Here is a 16,600-nt window from a genome sequence, read left to right as displayed (position 1 = left end):
ACCTCCTCCCCATAACTCATTGTGGCTCCATTCAAGCCTCCATCTTTGTCTCCACCAACAGCGACTCTGAGGGGTCCTGCTCTAATCCCTGTGACCGCTGGGGTTCCGTTACACCGAGACGGGCCATCGGAGTCTAACCGCCACATACCTTTATCTAATGTCTGTACGTCAATAAATCATGTTAATTTCTTTTTAATGATCTCTCCTTATTGAACTACTGTTACCAGTACAAAACTGGTGACAGTAGCTGACGTTGTAAAGTAATGTTTAATATAGTGTAATATATCATGTGAAAAAAATTCTCAAGTTCTCAAGGACATATTGAAAAATGATCTGGTCCTTATCAAATGTTAAAATTAGATAAATATAACCTAAGATGAAAAACAGCATATAATGTATAACACTTTGTAATCATTTATTTAACAAAAGCTAAGCAAAAATACAGCAGATACAGTTATGTGAAAAACAAAATCCACCCCTACTGCTTCCAGGGTGAGTATCAAGCAAACACTACTAATCAAATGCACTTGACTAACTTATCAGCAAGGGTGAAAAAATATCAGTAATGATCTTAGAGAAGCAGTTGTTGCTGATCATTAATCTGGGAAGGACTATAAGGCTATTCCCAAACTAAAGTCCATATTTCAGCACTGAGAAAGATAATTCACAAGTAGAAAATATTCAACACATCCGTCACCCTAAGGTCAGACATGCAAAGCACAGAGAAACTGCAAAAAGCTCAAGAGCTACATGTCAAACTCTACAGGCCTAAATTTGCAATTTGAAAGTTAGAGTTCATAATAAGAAAATTGGAAAAAGACTGTTGTAAAGGGTTGCCAGGAGAAAGCCTCTTTAAAAACAAGATTGTAGGTTTAAAAAGTTACATGTGAACAAACCACAAGACTTCTGGAACAACATCCTGTAGACATATGAGACCAAAGCATAATGTTCAACACCATGTTTGAAAAAAAACGAATGAATAAATCTTCTTTTTTTTGGAACCGGTACTGGTTTTATTTTGTTGTATTTGTCCGCGACACCTTAAAGGCCGTGAAAATATTGTCGGACATAAACTGGTCCGTGGCGCAGAACAGGTTGCGGACCGCTGCCTTAACCACATCAACAAATCCAGGAAAGAATGGCTGAAAATGAAAAAAATAAAGTGTTGCGGTGGTCCAATCAGAGTTGAGACCTCAGCTCAGCCGAAATGCTGGGACCTTAAGAGAGCTGTGGGAGAATGAATGCCTGAAAGCCTCAGTGAACTGAAGCAATGTCGTTAAGAACTGTGGGTAAAAAAAAATTTCCAGTAAGAAAAAACTCTTTCCAATACACCTGCCATCTTCAGTTATAGCTCCATTGACAGACTTCTTTCCTCTGTCCTTCACAGGCAGGAGGACAGAGGAGATAGAGAAGGACATGTTACGGAAAATGAAGCGGACACCAACATAGTTCGGAGTTGGTTTGAGCACTTTGCAGTCAAAAAGAGAACAATAGCTTCAAAAATCTGGAAAATATTAGGGCAGCAGAAGCTGAAGCTTAAGGTTGGCTGATTCAACGCGAAGATCCACAGCACAAGAGAACATAGATAACTGAACAAGAGAGGGCCAAGTTAGAAAGTCCTGGCATTAAAACAATTGGGATGCTCTGGCTGGAGCTGGAGGGAGCATTTCAATCAAGACATCCCAGAAACATTGATGAGCTGAAACAGTTTTGTAGCGATGACTAACCCAAAATTCCTCAATCTTTTTGCGCAAGTCTCACAAGCAGCTAAAGGAAACTTCACTCCTTGTGACTTCACATATGTTTTCCTGTCTACACTTTGAGGAATCACTGACTGTGTTCAATAAAGACATGAAAAGTACAGCTAATACAAAAGCACAACCTTGTATGTTATTAATTTAGTCAGATTGTATCTGTATTTGTGATTTAGATGAGAATCAGGCCAAATTTTATGAGTAATCAGTGCAGAAATCCAACTAACTCCGAAGGGTTAAGAGGCTTTGTCTCGTAGCTCTACATTATTCATAAAATCTGCATCATTATTAGTTGCGAAAGCTGCTCTCATAAACCGCAACTGATTTTAAAGTGGAAACGAATCACGCGGTGACATTAAACGTAGATCGGTAATGGTTCACGTAGTCTATTTAAAAACAGAGCTAAATGTATCCAGATGTGCAGCTTCTTGAAATGTAAATATGATCGATATCTGAAATGCAAAAACACTTGGACACACTGATAAATATCTGCATATGTATGATCGCAGATGTTCCAGAGAGGTCTGCTCTGTAACTTTATCTGCGCTCAGATTTGTTATGTCACAAATGATACATTCGTGCACTCTTGATTTTGTAAGCAGGAATCGGTCCAATTTGTTCTTAGATATACAGAGTATGACAGCGTTTCAAGTGGGATAACGTTCAGGAATGTTTTAAACCACGGAGAAACATCAGTGTATTTATCACTGATCCACATCTAAAGAGAACAAACCAGCGCATTTGTTTAATAGCAGACAGCATAAATATGTGTTTGTTAGCACGTTACATTGTCAGCAGATTGTGATACATTTCTTATCTTGTTTTGAGATTCTTGTGTTTTATGAAAGCAATTATATTGTATTTGATGTGGTAAGCTTAAACTGTGAGTCTTGAGAAACTTGAGAAATGTTTGAATAAATTCCACCAACCAGTAGTACATTGTTTATCTCAGTGTAGTACTTTCACAAAGCCAGCCATCAGAAGATAGATACACTGTCCATCAAGATAGGCTGTTGTGTTTCGACGATGCTCAGTCGGTCCTAAGGGGCTCAAAGTGTGCCAAGAACATATCCACTACATCACCTCCAGACTGAAAAGTTGATACAAGGCAGGATGGAGCCATGCTTTCATGTTGTTTACGCCGGATTCTGACCCTATAATGGAGACTCACCACCAATCTTCCATTGTCCTATTTTCTTCTTCTTCTATTTTGGTGAGCCTTTGTGCGGAGCGGCTCTTACAGTCACTCCTGTCAGAAGCAGCAGACCACAGACAAGCTGAAATGGAACCAGCTTCTTGTTTGGATTCAGGAGACAGGCACTCTCTTTACTTTGAAGTTTAGGCTTAAAACGTTTCTTTTTGACAAAACTTATAGTTTGGACTAAATCAGGTGACCCTGAACCATCCCTTAGTTATGCTGCAATAGGCTTGCGCTGCTGCGAGGTTTCCCATGATGCATTGAGCATTTCTTCTTCACTTACGTCTCACTCTCTTTGTGTTTATACACTGTAAGAAAAAGTCCTAATATAAAAGTATTTTACTGTGTATTTTACAGTTTTGTTCTGTTCTTCTAGAATATCATTAAATTTACATCAATAGAATGTGATTTCACATTTCAAATGTAAATTAATGTAAAATCACTGTAATGTAATAAAACATAATTTCCTTGTTTTTTAAATGTATTTGTCTGTACATATGCATATTTAGATTGTTAAAATACATTCACAAATGTATCATGATTGCACAAATATTTGTCCGTTATGTGAAGGATTGAACTGTTAAATTCAAATGTAGTGCTATGGAAAAATATATAACATGATTCCTATAAACTTTGTTTGCATCAAATAATTATTACTATTATTGCTATTTAGGGCGATCGTGGCTCAAGAGTTGGCAGTTCGCCTTGTAATCAGAAGGTTGACGGTTTGAGCCCCAGCTCGGACAGTCTCGGTCGTTGTGTCCTTGGTCAAGACACTTCACCTACAGCCTACTGGTGATGGCCAGAGGGGCCGATGGTGCGATATGGCAGCCTCGCCTCTGTCAGTCTGTCCCAGGGCATGCAATCCATTATTATTTAAACCAACTGTTAACTGTATATTTCTGTACATTTAAGTATTATTATTCATATTGCCAAATTCATTGACCTTGTTTATAGGTAATTTCATTGTTTGATCACATTAAAATGTTCCTAATTTAATGTTTAAAAGCACTTGGAAAAGGCAAAATCCCATGTAAAATTAGGGCAACAAACTGTATTGTCATTACTGAAAATAACCGTATTTTTATGGGAAAGTTATTTTCTGTTATTTCATGGTATTATTTTGGCGCCCCAGCTGCCGGAATATTACTGTTTTTCTGGGATTTTTTTTTTAACAGTGTATTTCACTACTGCATTTAATCATTAGTCATTGTTAAACTCTAGTCTTTTGTCATTTCTCTCCTTGCTCTCTTCTCTTTGTGCACTTTGTGGTTTATTTCTAATACTGTAAGATCTCTAGCCTATATAAAACACTTTGAGGCATCAATCGGTGATTTATAAGTAAAAGTGAATTAAACTGAAAATTTAAAGTCAAATAAGTCACCTCACTTCCCCATTCTCATGCGCAATTTGAGCTCCAGCAATTCATCTTGATGATGTGAAGTTGCTGCTATTTGATTGACTAATGAGCTGTTTGCTAAGACAAAAATTTAAAGAGATAACAAAGTGGCTAGTGAGTTTATATAAAAGATGTGTTTCAGTCGGCATCAAAACAACGCTGAATATCAATCCTTACTTAGTCTCAAGGTATGAAAACCTCTTTTCTTTTCCAAATGAGTGGCTGCAGATCATTCGGATAATATGATGCAGTCGTAGTCACAAAGTGAGCATGGTGAATTTGACTTTTTAATAAATTGCTGGGACAAAGTTGATAGTTTACCAGCATTTTCATCAGGAAAAAAGAAACACTGTTTTTCTTGATTTCTGGGACTGTGTGCACGTAATTTCATTCCACCTCATGTAAACATGTGTAAAGCTCTTTGAATCCTTGAAACCTCTACACGCCCACAAAGACCCGAGTGTAATATCTTTGAGGTTGTAGATGAGGGAAGCCAAGCAGCCAAATTTTGACCTACTTTGCATAATTGTTGTGGACACATGATGAATAATTCCCTCAGTCAAACCCTCAGTGAGGGTGGCAAACAGGTGACACAGCCCTTCTTTGCTATCACTGGCCCGTAATTGTGTTGCGGAAATGACAAATTTCCTTCTAAACTTGGTGAGAAAGCAGTTAAGAAGCATGCACAGTGAATCACATTACCAAACACTGGGCACAAGGAGCTGCAACAGTTTGTTTATGAACTAAAAACACAGTTTTTCTTCATTTCCATAAAAATTACGCTCCACCACGCTCTGCATTGCTGGAGGCGTTCTTGCAATCTGGTGAGCATCTGATTGTTATTTGGGCCTCATTGTACTGTTATCATGATAAAAACACTGTGCTGGGGCCCAAGGGCTCTATAAAGAAACCCAGAGAGGTCTAAATTGAGACTGTGACTGGCATCCGTCGCAATGTCGGCGAGAAGTCTGTAATCAGAGTTGGCTTAGTGTAGACAGTGGGACCATCAATCCCCCACTAGGAAAAAAAAATCTGGCACAGCCTCAGAGCTGGAGGGTTACACACAATAGGAAGACAAGGCTGTCTGCTCGGTCTACTTTAGAACCCCTTGGATTATAAAATGAGAATCATGCTTGATGTCAAAATTCATAAATGTTACAAAAGAAGCAGCGTCGGTGCTGGGGCAAAACATGATACTCCAATACAGAGTTCTTACCTGTAATTATATTATATTACCAATGGATACCATTGCAAAAGATCACCCTCTGGTTCAAATTTTTTTATTTTTGGCACAGGTCTGCCAAACTCCCCTGTTAGCATCTTTCACAATACTCTTGTTCATCAGATTTCACGTTGTTCTTGCTGCCAATCTGCAGTTTTTGGGAAAAAGCAAACACTTTGAATTTGATGCAAACTTCAGTGCAATAAAGTTTTATACTCTATCCGTTGTAGCCAGTAGAAGACTCCTATATTACACATTGCACCTTGGCGGCATGGCGGCGCAGTGCTTAGCCTCGTCCAAGCAAGTGTTCACGTTCTCCCTGCACCTGCGTAGATTCTCTTCAGGTGCTCCAACTTCCTCCCACAGTCCAAAGACATGCACATTAGGCTGGAATGTGAATGGTTGTTTGCCCCTCTGTACAACAGACTAGAGCATTTACCTGACCTGTCGCCCTATGACAGCTGGGATACGCTCAAGTTCCACCTTGAACCGGAATTAAATAAGCTGGAGAAAAAATGGATGCATGGATAAAAACACTGTTTAGCCCAAGTGTGGCAAACTCATTTTTATTAATTCGACCAATTCTTACAAGTTTGCACTTAAGAAGTAAAACCATGTTTTAAATAAATTACATTTTAAAAATGAACAACAATTTTTTCCCGCTTTTAAAGTGTGAATTTTAGTTTCTGACCAAACAGCTGCTAAATATAGTGCTGCATTTTAACAGCAAAGATGAAAATGTAAGTGAAAATTGGAAATGGCCAGAAATACCACTGCAGTGTTGCTCTTTATGTGTTAAATGTGTCACTATCACTTTTTATCAATATTTATGGTTATGCCATAAATATTTCCTCTACTTACACATTTTGGCAAAATTAAGATAAGATAAGATAAGATAAGATAACCTTTATTAGTCCCACACGTGGGAAATTTGTTTTGTCACAGCAGGAGTGGACAGTGCAAAAGTTATGAGGCAAAAATTAGAATACAATAAGAATAAATACAGTACACAACTGTACAGAATAGAATAAAATAATATACTATATACAGTAGAATAAAATAGAATAAAAATATACAATAAGATAAAAATAGAATACGAATGCTATATACAACTGAGTAAAAATACAACGATGCCAGAAAGGATTATTGCACTTAGTGTTATTGCACATGTGTGGATGTGTGTGTTTGTTCAGTTAAAGTCTTTGTTGTGGAGTCTGACAGCAGTGGGGAGGAAAGACCTGCGAAATCTCTCCGTCCCACACCGTGGGTGCCGCAGTCTCCCACTGAAGGAGCTGCTCAGTGCTGTCACAGTCTGCTGCATGGGGTGGGAGACGTTGTCCAACAGGGATGACAGCTTAGCCGCCGTTCTCCTGTCACTCACCACCTCCACTGGGTCCAGAGGGCATCCTAGAACAGAGCTGGCCCTTCGGATCAGCCTGTTCAGTCTCTTCCTGTCCCCAGCAGAGATGCTGCCGCCCCAGCAGACCACGCCATAAAAGATAGCAGAAGCCACCACAGAGTCATAGAAGGTCTTCAGGAGTGGGCCCTCCACTCCAAACGACCTGAGTCTCCGCAGCAGGTACAGCCTGCTCTGCCCTTTCCTGTAGAGGGCGTCTGAGTTATGAGTCCAGTCCAGTCTGTTGTTCAGATGAACACCAAGGTACCTGTAGCTGTCCACAGCCTCAATGTCCATACCCTGGATGTTCAGTGGTTGCAGTGGAGAATGCTTGTGCCTGCGGAAGTCTACCACCAGCTCCTTGGTTTTACTGGCGTTGATCTGGAGGTAGTTCAGCTGGCACCAGTCCACAAAGTCTTGGGTCAGACCTCTGTACTCCTTGTCGTCCCCATCAGTGATGAGGCCGACTATTGCAGAGTCATCAGAGAACTTCTGCAGGAAGCACTGGGTGGAATTGTGGGAGAAGTCTGCAGTGTAGATGGTGAAGAGGAACGGAGCAGAAAATTACAGAAAATGTAGGCATCTCAACAGCTTTTGATTTTTGTACATTTTAATTTATTTCAACAATCATAAAAATGATCCCAGCACTTTTTATTCTGAATTTATCTTTGGGTCACTTGATATTTTGGGGGCATTTAGATGCCAAAATATAAAATATATATTATTTAAATGCACTGAAAATACATTCAGTCTAAAAGGGTTTTATAGAATAAACTCCTACATGTTATGAATATCATAAATTATAACAGAAACCATGCAAACACATGAGATAGCCAGTGCATAACTGTGTTTTTACTGGCAAATATGCATCTATATGAAATGCACTATATGCACTCAAAAAAGTTGAGGTTAGTTGGTGCAAATAGGTGGTAAATTTATCATATTGTCTGATAAAAAAAGATAAAAATGTAAGATTATGGCTGTTGAACAAGTTTCTTTTCCTTCTTAAACTATGTATTGACATCAGCTTTTGTGCAGTTTCCCATCATCACATCAAACAGTCATGTGAATAATACTTTACAGAACATTTGAACAGCCGACTTTTAGAACAACACTGTCTGGACATGATGAATTGCTTCAGGAGTCTTTGTGTTGATAGCCCTTTGTTAGCTAGGACCACACAAACCACACATCCACAACGATCATAATCTAAACACGACATACCTAAAACAGGCATAACAACACTTCTACATTAATGAGTTGAATGACTTGAGTCGTTCTGTTAAGCTCAGATGAGCAGGCGGTCAACAATTACAGTATTTATCCGCACACACGCACAAAAAATGCTAAATTACTGCAAAAACTGTTTTGTGTTTTCACAGCAATGTGTCCTGATGTTTGAAGCTGTACTGCGGTTGCACAGAAGGTATCAAAATTTCTCTTTATGTACTTTTTTGAAAGTAAAAAGTGTTTTTCAGCTCTGACGTGATTATTGCTTAAGGAGCAGCTTCACTATTGTGAACAACAGAGTTACAGATCCAGGTGCTTTTTAAGTCTTTTTAACTACAATTAATATCCAGGGCTCGCAAACCCCATTTGAAGACTGTTTTCTCTTGTTGTTTGAAAGTTCCATGTTCTTATCTTCATTTCTGCTCAGTGTTTTTGCTGTGTTGTGTTTTTTTTACTTCACTTTTAATGCAGATTTGGTTTTAGCCCCAAGAAAAAAAACTTGTTCTCTCTAAACCAACATTTGACATTTTTTTTAATTCCATCAAATCAAGTAGCAGCTGTAAAACAACACTAGTACATACCTACAGTCGATGCAGGGACGTTAACACAAGAAAGGACTGTTATGCTCCTAAAGGCTGGACTGAAAATGCAAATTTGAAAGATAATTGGATTTGACACTCAAGAAGAGTGGCCCCTATACGAGGCTTTTAGAAATGATGAAAAGCTCTGTTGTTACTTGCTCTTCAGAAGAAAATGTTTTTGACTGGATGATGTTATTCAAAACTCCTTAACAATAAATGTCATTTAATCTTATCCCCATTATGTTCACCACTTTAAATTGTGATGGATGGGCCAGTTGGCCAAAGCTTCAAACCCTCATTTGAGGCTTGTGTAAAACTAGAAAGACAATGAGGGGGGTGTGTATGATTATGGAAGCACATCGGTGCCTCAATGAGCGGTTAGAGTGATGCAATACTGACCGAGAGAACCACTTTAGAGTTTAAGAGATAAAAACCAAAGATCTGCATGCCTGTACCCATCAGTAGAGCCGGACAGTGTCATGCAAAACTTGTTTAGTCTCCCTCAAGAGGGCAGTGTTTGAATGGAAGAGCCTCCATCTGTCAGCACTCATCAAATCACTGGGATATGAGGGGTGCCAAGAACTCACAGTCTATAACATTTCATTTAAAACAGATATGTGGATATGGAATATTGGATTGTCATGGCAAACATTTAAATTGTGCTCAGAACACATGTTGATGTGCTCATACGTTTTTAGATTTTCACATCTCGTTATATTAAGTGTCTCTGCTGAGAAGTGTAATGATGGGTAATTAATTTGAAGGATCAAATGATTAATTTGTGTAGCCTTGAGTCAAAGACAGGGTAAAAACGTGTCTCGGGAGGAGTGCGTGTGGCGCATGTTTGCAGCAGCAGTGGAACAAGTTGCACCCTGCGATGCAGTCCAAAATAAACCCCCTTGAAAAAAAAAAGATGCTTTTTGAGACACGTAATGCTGCGGAAGTTGTTAAAGAAGGGGGAGGAGAAGATGCACCGGTGCACTTAAATCCAGTAACAACAACAGCGGCACAGAGCGATGTGCAGATGAGCTGCCTCACTCAACACTCTCCGACATAAGTAAGCTCCTCTCCAGTATCTCTCTCTCTCTTTTTATTTCTCTGTCCTTTCAACCCTTTCCTTTGGCGTTCATCCCCCTTATTTTACCTCTTTTTACTCCCATTTCCTCCACTCTCCTTTGACCTTTCCCTCTCTTCTCCTTTTTCAGTTTCATCTCACCAGCCCAGAATTATTCGACTTATAATCCCCAACACCAGTGGATAAGGACATGGATAAGTGGTAGAGCATAACTTCAGAATTTTATTCAAGCATTTAACTGACCAATGCAGACATTGGTCTGGTTACTTATTATTTTGTATGTAAAGGTGATTAAAATGACATGTACATTAATGAATCAATTTTTATGATTGAATAGCATAATGAGTACTGTGAAGCATTTAAAGATCAAAAAAAGAAGAAAATGTTACTTTTATTGCGTGTAGATGGAAATATCACCACACTGTTGCTCTAAATGGCCAAAACACATTGACCCAAAACACATTAGCTGTAAGATTATGGCTTTTACTTCAATAAAGGGTCTAAATATTTGACAAAATGATTTTCAGGCACTTGTGCAGACACTTTTCATATAAAACACATGTACTGTGTGAAGGCATAAGGCTGCACACAAGCCTGGAAATCTTCGCTAATATCCTCTACACTCTTTTTATTTCTGATCAAATATTCTGAATAACTATTTTAAAAATAAGTAAATAAATAATGGAAGCACTCCTGCTCATATCTGTATTTTCCTTCACTGCGGTCTCTTCTTCCTTGATCTTCTCAGTTTTCTATTACTTTTCTTCTTGTCTCTCCTCTCTCTGTTACTCCTCTCCTGCTCTCTCCTCTCTCTGCGCATTCATCCAAACCTCTCCCCTCCTCCTTTCTCAATGAATCTCTCAGCCAGGTTCAATCCCTCCCACTTTGTGTAAGCGCCTAATTGTCAGCCCTGACGAAAACTTGCGCAGGGCTTAAATACCGCATTCGCCTCTTGCGTTGAGAGTGCAAGTGATCAGCCTGTTCAGAAGGACATCTCTTGTGTATGTGTGTGTATGTGTGTGTGTGTTTTTTAAATTTTAACTAATATTTTTTTATTTTATTTTATTTTTTTAAATCTCCTTGTGTGATTTATTCCTGCTGACCGACAAGCATGCAGGTGTCTGTGGCCCTCCTCGTCTCCAGTTCGGCTTTCCTGCTGCTCCAGGGATGCTGCACCGCTGTGAAGGGATGGAAGGTCTTAAAAAATGATGGCACGGAGATTTTACCAGAACGTAGAGAAAATACGCGGACGCCGCTGGAGGCAATACTACAGCCGTCCAACAGCAACAATAACAACAACAACAACAACAGCAACGCTATGAATAACAGGGCAAAAAACGGCGGACGGGCGGCAAACGCAGTTTCCTACAGTAAGTATGATAAAGATGACAGAGCAAATGTTAAATATTTAATTTTACAAGAATTAAACGGTAAAGATCAGTAAGTAAATCGACGCAATGCTTAAAGTTTAAATGCTGAAGTGATTTAATTTGATCTCTTAATTGGAGGCTCCTGTGCGTAAAATTAACCATCCGTCAGAGCTTTATAAAAACTCATTAAAAGGCTTAAATTTAGAAAACTTTCGGGTTTATCGCCTAAAACCTATTCCCAGCTTGTATGAGAACAAGCAGGAAGGAGCATAAATGCTTATTTATTTGATTTTAGGTCCCCATTTCCAATTAGTGCACGTTTATAAAGAATAAACGTGGACCCAACTGCGCTGTACACCCAACCTTTACTTAATACACAAAAATGTGATATAAATTAGGAAAGTTTACTTCTCGTTATATTTTCCACATTTAAGAATTTTAAACTTTAATTCAACTTTTTCTCTGGCTTAAAACAACAATTTAAAATCTTGTGTCAAAAATATTCAGTGTATGTGGAAAATGTAGGCTCTCCAAATTAATGTGGCTTTTTAGAAATTGCCCTAAAACACCCTGCCTCTACATCGTGCTTCATTATCACATCAATTCCCTGATTAAGAAGAGTGTAAAAGATCTGGTTTAATCCAGAGGTGAGGGTGATGAGAGCGGCGCAGACGCACATTCCTGTGGTTTCTTCCCCTACACACAGCATTCAGTGAGACATCGGGGCTTTTTCACATTGTCTTCCAGGTTGTTTCCTTCTCTCTTTATACTATTAGTCAAGCTCTACTTCCACCATAACTATTTGATTGCAACAACATGTCTCCCAAACAGAAAAAAGCCCACAGTTTGCTCTTCGGGGAGATGTCTTTGGGGGGGTTAGAAATTGCTTTTTAAATGCAACACTGCCTTTGACAATGATTCCCACCTGTGGCCGGTAACGGTTGTGTGTTCTGATTAAGTGGCGCATGCAGGATAATCTCATGCTTGGTCTCATGGATTCGAGATGGGTGGTGCAACATTTTTGTTCAATTATGGCCCCTTGATTTGGAGATCAGAGGAGGTGATTGATTAGATTAGAAGAGCAACAGCTGACAAGAAGTGATTATTAAGTCGAGGAGAGTTAATGTGACTGATTTTGTTGTCTTAAAGGGTAAAAAAAAAAAAGGAAAAAAAAAAAAATCACACGCCAAGCAACAGCTCCAGAAGATCTCATTTAACAGGAATTTATTCGTTATTAGCAAGGATGGAAAATGCATCTCTTGCTTTTACAGTGAATGTGCAGTTTATGGAGGCAGAACTCTCCTGGATTATTTTCTTCAGCCATATCTTAATTCTCAAATTATCCCTTCCCCTGTGGGGTCACAAAAGAGGCTGTGACCACTGCCTGGCCTCCCTCCAGTCTTCCCCAGAGGCTTGTCTCCCACAGCTGAGGGAAAAGAACAGCTCACGCAACTCTACAGTAGTCTAGTGTGTAATCATGAAAATTTCAGGCTAATTAGTAATTTTAAAACCAGGGTGGAGAATTGAAAATGTTATGCTGGATTAAAACACATCCTGGTGCTTCATAAATAAGACAACCTGTCTGTTTTGGCATATGGTGGTAACTGGTGCAAACCGCCACCCGGTGTACGCTGTAGGCGTTGTATACTTCTGCGGTCGCCTTCACCAGCAGCCGCAGAATAACGCTAGATCATGTTCTCGTGAGGAGGGAAAAAAAGGAAGTCACCTCACATAAATCCTTTGTTCAGCCCTTTTTGCAAAGAAAGCCACAGAGGAAAACAGATCCTTCTCCGAGTGTATCATTTCTTAACCAACAGTTCTTTTGCCTCCTCGTTTTCCCTTTTTTTTGAACATGCAGCTTGTAAGAAAAAAGAAAAAGAAACACAGGACAATAACTCATGCGTACGGCTGTTAAAAAGCTGCAGCTGAAATATAGGATTACAGCCTGAGTGTGCTGTCTCGAATCAGCCTGGCAGATGTCCAGTTTATTCAGAAGTGTACAGTTGTAGCGCTGCCTTAAAATAACCAGACAGCTATTTACTCTTCCATCACCACATACATTTCCTGAGGGCCAACGGTGAATGCCAGCTTTTTCCTTCCAGACCAAACCTCCGTTCGGTTTGATTGAGCTTTTTAATGGCCCTCTGGTCTGGATTTGCTATCAGCTGATTGCTGCCAGCTGGATTTCTTCGTCAGGCCCAGTTGTCAGCTAATGATCAGACCATAAATCAAATTCAGAAACTCTGATCTCATTGGCTTAAGCCTCCAGTTAAAAGTAAAAAATTACTGTATTAGGCTGAATTTAGAAAAGTGGATTTTTCAGCTGCTCTTTTGTGTCTCGTAACATGTCGGAGCTGAAATGTAACGCTGCCTCCGGTTCAGACTTTATTGGCCTTACGTTGTTTGTTTTTCACATAAATAACGCCACACGTGAAGTCAGAAACAGACCGAGGCAAATGATCACACACTGAAATAAGACACAGCTGCAGTCGCCCTGCAGAAAGTCCGCAGCACTGTGCGTGTTTGTTCTGGACTCGATCCATGAGTGTTAACTGTTATCTCCTCTCTTCAACCCAGGTGCCTCGGAGGTGAGCTGCAGGGAGCTGCGTTCGACCCGTTACATCACCGACGGCTCTTGCCGCAGTGCCAAGCCTATCCGAGAGCTGGTGTGCTCGGGTCAGTGCCTGCCGGCGCACCTCATGCCGAACTCCATCCTCCGTGGCAAGTGGTGGAGAAGCAGCGCCTCAGACTACCGCTGCATCCCGGCGCACTCCCGGACACGCAGGGTCCAGCTGCAGTGTCCCAACAGCAACACTCGGACGTACAAAATCCGCGTGGTCACCTCCTGCAAGTGCAAGCGTTTTAGGCCGCATCACAACCAGTCGGTGGCCAAGGAGGTCCCTAAGACGCAACGCAGCAAGAAGCACAGTCGTTTGCCTCAAGATCGGAGCAAGAACAACACGCCTTTGACGGGGAACTCATATTGATCCTCCCCCTTGGCATCCCGGGACAGAGGACAGATATACTCATACTCACGCACACGTTACACAACACATCAACCAACATATCTCCTTCAAATAGCGAGGAGATACAATTTCAAAGACTGCAAATCCATAAGCTAAAATGCTGGACTGATTTAAGTCGTCAGTCCATATATTGTTCAGCCACCTGTCTGCATATTTGTGAACTTGGCTTTTTTGCATGACAAAATGAGTCAGTGCCAGGGCTTGCCATGAAGATGAATGGTGTTTGATAACCCCAACAGCTCAGACTTCCACTCCAACAGCTTTTCTTTATGAAAAATAAGAACTCCTCCCCGAGGTTTCAGACCCATCTGTACAAACATCCAGCAGATGCAGACCTACGCTCGGTGCAGCTCTGTTAAAAGCTGAAAAAAGGTGTATCTTTGCTCCAGAGTGGTTGTAATCCATCTCCTTTCAGCTGTGTGTGGAGAGGAGAAGGCGGCAGTTCTGGGGTCTCTGATGGAGGCATGTTGACAGGTTTTGAGAGGCCCTGGTCTATACTGCGGTCCAGGCGGTTCTTTGACAGCCCGCTAAAGGCCTCACTCATCAGGACAGACCTACAGCACTCTCCACGCTGCTGAAGCCCTGACCAGCCCTGTCAGTTACGGTAGTGCTTTCCCCACAAGTACACGCAAAGAAACAGAGAAGTAGAGGAGAAAGCAGCACTAACACCACACGGGCACCGGGCCTTCCTGTGGCTCCTCTTAATCACTAAATGAGCCCATTCCTGTGCTGGGATTTGAGTCATAAAAAAAGCCTCTTCCTGTCGTCATAGCCGGTTCCTGTTTGCTGGAATCACACACAAAAAAGTGCACATGGTGTGTAGGAGGCATCAGAAAATGTGCGTGGTTGTGTTGTTACCTAGGGGCAAAGCGCTCTCCAGCACACCCACACTGGAATTCTTTTGCAACGGGCCAAACAGAGCAGTGAGCGAGCCAAAATCCATCTGCCGTATTAGCCTGCTGGTTGCAAGACACCTCCACTCCTCTCCGCTCTCAATCTGTAAATAGCTCAGTCAGGAAAGATAGGAATAAAAATAACACAATAAAAACAATAATTGGGTTTTTATGATTAAATCCAGCAAGGAAGAGGAACCCAGTGTGTCACTGCCGACAGAGCGAGCTCCTTCCTCCTGAACTCATGAAGAATAGTCAGTGTTTCCACATATTGTCAGCTCTGCTCAAACTGCTTTCTGATTTGGTTGTCCAGTCTATGCTGACTATGTTTGCTTCTTTTTCCAACTGTGTGTTTGAAAGAGCAACTGGAAGGGGCTTGTTATGTTAGCCGAGAGCTGCGATGCATAGCGCGATTGTACATATCATACCTGTGTGGTCTTCTGCCCTCACATGACAAGGTGTTACAGAGAAGCAGGAAAGGCCGTTTTTCTACAGACACAACGAAGGACTGTTATAAAAAAAAAAAGAATGAACTACATATTTATTTTTTATTTCTACATTTAAATTATTTATGCAACCTTTTGTAGTAAATGATAGCCATTATTGTCATATAGTATAATAAAGACTTTGGAAGTGAAAAACTGTACAGTACATGAATAAAGTAAAGCCAGATATATTTGAAAGAAACGGCTTTTTTGGTATCATTTGTCTTCCAAGGTGTTAACTGGCAACGTGTCAGCTTGCTCTCATTCATAAGTAGTATATAATAAATGACTTGCAGGCTATAACAAAGACTTTGCAAGCAGATATGAATGCATTTGTCAACTCCCTTTGCAAAAGTGAAGGCTGGTACTTGAGCACAGCAGGTTTCTTGGATATCTTTGAGCATGTATTCAAAGGCACTCAAATCATTAATCTTAAGCATTTTAATACCAGTTAAGCAATCTCTATAAAAAGTCTTTAACTGTCATATCCAATAAGTACACTAAACCCACCTTTTAACACTCTGTTAACAAGTTCTACAATAAGCTATTATGCGATTTTAGCCTGTATTAAACAGGATAGTAAAGACTGTAAACTGACACATAGAATTAGGCCTGGGATAGCCTTGAGCCCTGCAGTGGCCTTCCCAAGTCTTGGAAAAAAAAAAACCCCAAACACTCACATAAAGTTAATTTTCCCCCCAAAGAAGCCTTTTTTTTTTCAATTTCCAGAATATAGATTTAGGTAACTTGGGTACTTAGCAAGAAACAAACAGTAACACTGAACATTTTAGAATCTTTTGATTGCATTTCTGATATTTCTGTATAAAATCACAAAACAATTGGTAACATCTATTCCTTTATTATCTTGAAAATAATGTATCAAACATGTCTCACATTAATATGCTTGCTGAACAGCTGCAAACTGGGAACCTCACAAATAGTCTGCATATTTAAAGGATAATAACCAGTTT

At 40.2% G+C, this 16,600-nt stretch overlaps 1 protein-coding gene across 2 annotated transcripts; it reads left to right on the top strand.

The window, feature by feature from the left end:
- Nucleotides 1-10,770: 10,770 nt before the first annotated feature.
- On the top strand, nucleotides 10,771-15,831 carry sost (sclerostin). 2 transcript variants are annotated; one of them, XM_082543281.1, is made up of 3 exons: nucleotides 10,798-10,856; nucleotides 10,966-11,225; nucleotides 13,803-15,831. In XM_082543281.1, exons 2-3 carry the CDS (start codon nucleotides 10,967-10,969, stop codon nucleotides 14,210-14,212), a joined length of 669 nt encoding a protein of 222 aa, XP_082399407.1. In that variant the 5' UTR covers nucleotides 10,798-10,856; nucleotide 10,966; the 3' UTR covers nucleotides 14,213-15,831. The 2 variants fall into 2 exon arrangements, with proteins under 2 accessions (XP_082399406.1, XP_082399407.1); XM_082543280.1 differs by having other exon boundaries at nucleotides 10,771-11,225.
- Nucleotides 15,832-16,600: the final 769 nt, after the last annotated feature.

The sequence above is a fragment of the Aulonocara stuartgranti genome (genome assembly GCF_965226115.1).
Source record: "Aulonocara stuartgranti genome assembly, chromosome: 8".
Taxonomy (NCBI): Eukaryota; Metazoa; Chordata; class Actinopteri; order Cichliformes; family Cichlidae; genus Aulonocara; species Aulonocara stuartgranti.
Note: the sequence above shows the minus strand (reverse complement) of the source record. Positions and strands in the feature narration are given on the sequence as shown.

Bases quoted from the DNA above. Each gene is read 5' to 3' on its own strand.
- sost (XM_082543280.1), top strand. From the start codon at position 10,967: ATGCAGGTGTCTGTGGCCCTCCTCGTCTCCAGTTCGGCTTTCCTGCTG. The intron at 11,226-13,802 runs GTAAGTATGATA...TCTTCAACCCAG, and splicing joins GGCAAACGCAGTTTCCTACA to GTGCCTCGGAGGTGAGCTGC.